Consider the following 5431-nt stretch of genomic DNA (forward strand, 5'->3'; position numbering starts at 1 on the left):
AAAAATAAAAAATAATTAAACCAAAAATTAAAACTTTTAAAATATTTAAATATGTTTTTCTCTTTCTAAACATCAAAATAAACACACCCTTAATAATAAAACGATTTTAGTGGAGACACAATATTTTAATGCAACAATTAAGTTAATAAGCAAGCTGTCCGGGACAAAGACACAAGATTTTAAATGGAGTATTGTTTAAGGCAATTTTAGTCATACGTTTAACTAATATTCTAAAATTATTATTATTATAAATTTTAATTTTTAAAAAAAATATAAACTAAGTATATTGATTATTGAAAACTATATTTTATTTTTTCAGTAAAAATTGTTTAATTAGTAATTTTTATATGTATCTAAAAAAATATGGTAGCTAATTCTTTTTAAAATTTTAAAAAATATTTAATAGTTCTTATTAATAATAATCTTATCATATATTTTTAAAGTAAGTTAATTTTTTTTAGAGTAATAACAAAAAAAGAAAACCCCAAAACACAAAACAGCCGCAATAGTTATGGGAACTGGGCGTATTTTCTTGACGTGAATAACTAAAGAAAAGTCCAAATAGAAAGGAAACAGGAACAAATGCAGGGGCATTTACGTAAACTCATGTGTGACACTCTCACACAGAGGAACAAAACCTGGCACCCGAAGCGTTCTACGAAACTTTCTTCGAAACGCATTTTCTTCTCTCTTTCAACATAACACAACAAACCAAAAGCTCCTCTCTTCACTGCGATCAGATCGCTCAAAATTTTGGAACCCTAAATTTGCTGCATTTTGGTTTCTCAATTTTGTTGAAACCCTAGAAGCCACTTTGCGTGCAAATCAATAATCTCCTTCTTCCTTTTGCTTTGATCATCAATCTCCTTCCACTAGCAAACGCTGTGAGATTAGAGGTTAATATTAACCCTAAACACCACACCATGGCCATGGCTGGTAACCACTCAGCTGTCTCACCGTGGAATCAGGTTGTCCGCGGTGGCGAGTCCGAGTCTGTACTGGCAGCTCCATCTTCTGCGATGGAATCGGCGGTGGCCGTTGAATCTTCGCTCCCTTCCGGTTCCACCGCCGTGTCAACTTCTCTGTCGGTAGAAGATTCCTGCTCCACCGCTGAAAGCTCCAAAAACGGTGGGAACAAGGGCCGAGCTGCGAAGAAGCCTGCCTGGAACAAGCCATCATCCAATGGCGGAGCTTCGGAAGTTAAGCTGGTAATGGACGCGGTCTCTTGGCCTGCACTTTCCGAGTCTACCAGGGTTGCTATTAAATCAGAATCATCATCAAAGGGTTTGTTGGATGGATCATCATCCTCTGTTCTTCAATCGCAGGTTCGGTTGAGATTTTGTTTATTCTATCACTTAGTGAGTGTTGTTTATTAAAATTTTAAGTTAGCTGAGCTGATGTTTACTTGTGTTCTCTATGGTTTTCTGATTCGTGATCTAGAAAATGCAAGTTTTTATTAGGTTTCAATCGACCAAATTGCATGTTTCTGCTGTTATGTTATTGTGTCTTAGAAAATGTAGGAAAATTGGATTTTGATTTTGCCGTGTGTGATCGTTTGCTTTAGTGGCACATATGTTGTTGTTGTATATTTGTTTTTCTGGTTTATTTGTATGCAAATAGACAATGCCATTGTTTTAAGTGCAAATATAGGGTATGGGAAGCTCTTCCTCTTCACAAAGACAAGTGAATGATAATGCAAGTGCAAACCATATGGTGCCATCTCCAAATCGTCAGAAGCCATTCAAACATAACAGTCCAAATGTGTTTTCTAATGGTGGTCACCCACAGCCGCCTGCTTCCCAAGCTTTGACAGCAACAACTGGGTCCCATTATCAACCTCCAATCGAACATGCACAAAGAAGTGCATTTGTGTCTAATGATCGTCCACAGCAGCGTAATTCATTTAGAAATCGTAACAGTGGTTCACATCAGCGTGGAGATGGGTCTCACCATCATAATTATGGGAACAGACGTGATCAGGACTGGAATACTCAACGGAATTTCAATGGTAGAGACCCCCATATGCCACCACGAGTTGGTCCTAGATTTCCAAGACCTCCACCTCCACCTCCTAATGCTCCTCAATTTATTCACACAGCACCAGTTAGGGCATTTGGTGGTCCTATTGGTTTCCATGGTAAGTACGCTGTATTAGAGATGATTTCTTTCAGGATATGCATATTCTGTGATGACTGTATTCGTTTTCAGATGTAGTTCCTCCAATAGTATATCTCCAACAACCACCTTCACATCCAAATTTACTAAGAGGGGTTCATTATGGTCCTCCAATGCCTCCTCAGACATTGTTCTACACAGGTCCAGACCCTCAGTTGCATACTAGGATAGTCACTCAGATTAATTACTATTTTAGGTACTGCTTTCAATGTGGTCTGTTAGTAAATTCTTCTTTCTTTAACCGGTTTAGAAAGTTGAGTGTAGACATGCCACTACTTGTCTATTGCAGTAATGAGAATTTGATTAAGGATACATTCTTGCGGCAGAACATGGATGACCAGGGCTGGGTTCCTATAAGATTAATAGCAGGCTTCAACAAAGTAAGTTGTTTAGGGTATATGTGTGCTTGGTTTATTCATATGTGAGAAGAATTCCTTTTCTTTTATATATATATATATATATATATATATATATATATATATATGTTTTTAATTTATTTTATTTTTAATTCAGGACCTATTTAAAAAGTAGCAATCTTATTTTGATGAAATTATAATTTCATTCCTCTTTCCTTTTATCAGAAGAAAGTTATTCCTCCTTTGGCTACACTCATGGAATGACAAATCATCTTAGCGCACGCTTGCTCACCCACACACGCATATATATAAAGAAAATTTCATTAAGATGAAGAGAATGATAATATAAATTGGGATAAAAGTTATCCTATACAATTGCAGAGCAAGAAAAGGAAAAAGAGGATTTTTTTTTTTTTTTCAGGTGGCTTATTACTAGAATAGTAAAAGCTTTATCTTTGAATAAGAAGCTAATTTTCTGATTTTGATAAACTTTTTGCCGTCAGTTCTTTTGGATTAAAATCCAGCTTTTCTAGTCACCAAAAAAAAAATCCAGCTTTTCTGTACGGATATTACTATCATAATTATTTACCACTACTATCATCTCACGACTAGATAAGTGGTGTTCTGAATAGATATATATCAAAGTGTGGACTAAAATTAGCTTTAAGATTTGATATCAATGATTATTAAATTGTCCTACACTCTATTGTATACTGAGGTCTATCTTATTGAATTGTCTACAATATAAGATATGACACTGGTAAAATGGAATTGGAATGGTTCAATTGGTTTTTGTTTTCATTCTTTTTGTTGTTATTTTCATTGTTTTGTATTTCCAAGATTTGTATTGAAAAATTGATAACATGAAATGAAAACAAGTATTTTTATTGTTTTCACTTTTTCTCCCTAAGATCTTGATAAAAGTAAATCCTAAAAATGAAATTAGGGAATGAAAACAAATGAAATTAGGGAATGAAAACAAAAGCCAGTGAGACTCAAATATTTGTCATCGTTTTGCTGCCTCCTTTAGGCCTCAGTACAATAGAGTGTAGGACAATTCAATAATCTTTTGATACTTATGTTTTACCTCATGTTTTTGAATATCATTGTAAACATTTTTTAATTAATTCTATTTGGATAAGTGGCATTATTTGTTATCAAATGATATATTTTTTCTTTCTTTCCGTGGACTGTTAGGTCATGCATTTGACTGACAATATACAAGTCATATTAGATGCTGTTCGAAGCTCATCTGTTGTTGAAGTGCAGGTATTTTCTTGTATTTATTTGATTGAAGGTAGCATCTAGCAATTTTGACTCGTTTATATTTTTATAAAATTATCTTCTTTTAAATTGATTTCTTTTTGTTTATATATCATAGGGTGATAAAATAAGGAGGCGAAATGATTGGAAGAGATGGATCATACCTCCTACAGTTCAATTTCCCAACACTGCAGACTCTTCAATACAGGGAACTGTGAATCAAGATTCGCTGTCAGAACGAGTACAAAATTTTACTTTGAGGACATCTAACCATGATGGTACAAGAGAACTAGATGCTCACACAGATCTTTCAGAGCATACTCTTGGGGAATTTAATAATCCATTGCAGTTTTCCAATAGCCAGAGTACTGGTCAATCTGGAATTCAAGGAGCAGATCATCCTGTTTCGGCAGGAAATTAGAGTTGTAAGATGTGCTTTTGCACTTTTTTTTCGAGTTCTTAACAGGACATCAAAATCAAAGTTCTAAAGATGGTATCAGTTTTTCGGTATGGCATAGTGGGATTCACAAAAGCATAGCTCATGATGATTGAGAAACAAGAAGTTATAGACCAACAAAGAGGACTGAATGGTAAATACTTCTCTAAAACACAGATTCTTTGCCCTCTTCTTTGGTTCATCTTTTGGGTGGAGTTAGTAGTAAGCATGATTACTGCGATTACTTGTTGTTATGGGACACAATGTTGCTCTTACCGGTGGTATGGTTTTGCTTCCGTGTGGGGAAATTTTGTTTTCGCATCCCCTGTTGCCCCCTCAGCTGCATTTTAAAATCTTTGGGGTCATTGTCCCACCAGGTAATGAAGCATTATGATGTACGGTGAGTTGATGGAATGCTTGACATGTTTGATCACTTTGATGCCTACCTGCAATTTGGGACATAATAAGACTAAATGTGCTACTCAGTGCAGCTATAAAGTAATATTAGTTGATATTTATGTGATTGCGCAAATTTCCTGTTTAAACATTTCTAAATTTTGGAAACTGCTTTGCTTTGTTGATAAGAATCTAAATTTCTGAAACCATGTGGCCGTGTTTGTTTTTGCTAATAGGATTTCATATCATTGCTGTTAGCTATTATGATTGTGATATATTATTTTACTCTTATTTCTGAAATTTTATACGATGATATACTAAATATTGGATGTCAAAATTATAGTTATATATGCCATCCCTCAAAATATTAGATTGTATAGAAATTTATATGATGTACTTTTACTCCATCAAACTTTGCAAGAATATCCGAGATAGCTATACTAATTAAATAGCACAAAATAACAAAACACAAAATAACAATTTTGTTTTATTCAAATTCTTATTCTAATTAAAGTTGTTTAAAACTCACATTGAGTTATGGGATCAGTCAGGAAGTTTTTAACCTCGGATATTTCCATCTGTTGTCACTATTTATTTACATTCTCATCTACTTACATGCAGTAGTTGATAGCTATATTTTTTAGTTTTATTTATTTGGTAAAACTGAAATGAATGAACTTATCTCAGGAATATTTGGTTCTATTTTTTTTGTTATGATCAGACACCAATCCTGCCAAATAAATTTAACATGTTTCTATGTCTGTAATTTATTTTTTTCTCCTCATAAAAAGGAACTTTGGTTTGA

The 5431-nt window shown here is 34.0% G+C and overlaps 1 protein-coding gene across 1 annotated transcript; it reads left to right on the forward strand.

The window, feature by feature from the left end:
* The first annotated feature begins 655 nt into the window (after positions 1-655).
* LOC130982014 (la-related protein 1B-like) lies at positions 656-4955 on the forward strand. The gene is made up of 6 exons (XM_057905830.1): positions 656-1325; positions 1651-2137; positions 2209-2371; positions 2465-2555; positions 3729-3800; positions 3913-4955. Exons 1-6 carry the CDS (start codon positions 924-926, stop codon positions 4213-4215), a joined length of 1518 nt encoding a protein of 505 aa, XP_057761813.1. The 5' UTR covers positions 656-923; the 3' UTR covers positions 4216-4955.
* The last annotated feature ends 476 nt before the right edge of the window (positions 4956-5431 follow it).

Source organism: Arachis stenosperma, chromosome 5 (genome assembly GCF_014773155.1).
Source record: "Arachis stenosperma cultivar V10309 chromosome 5, arast.V10309.gnm1.PFL2, whole genome shotgun sequence".
NCBI lineage: Eukaryota > Viridiplantae > Streptophyta > Magnoliopsida > Fabales > Fabaceae > Arachis > Arachis stenosperma.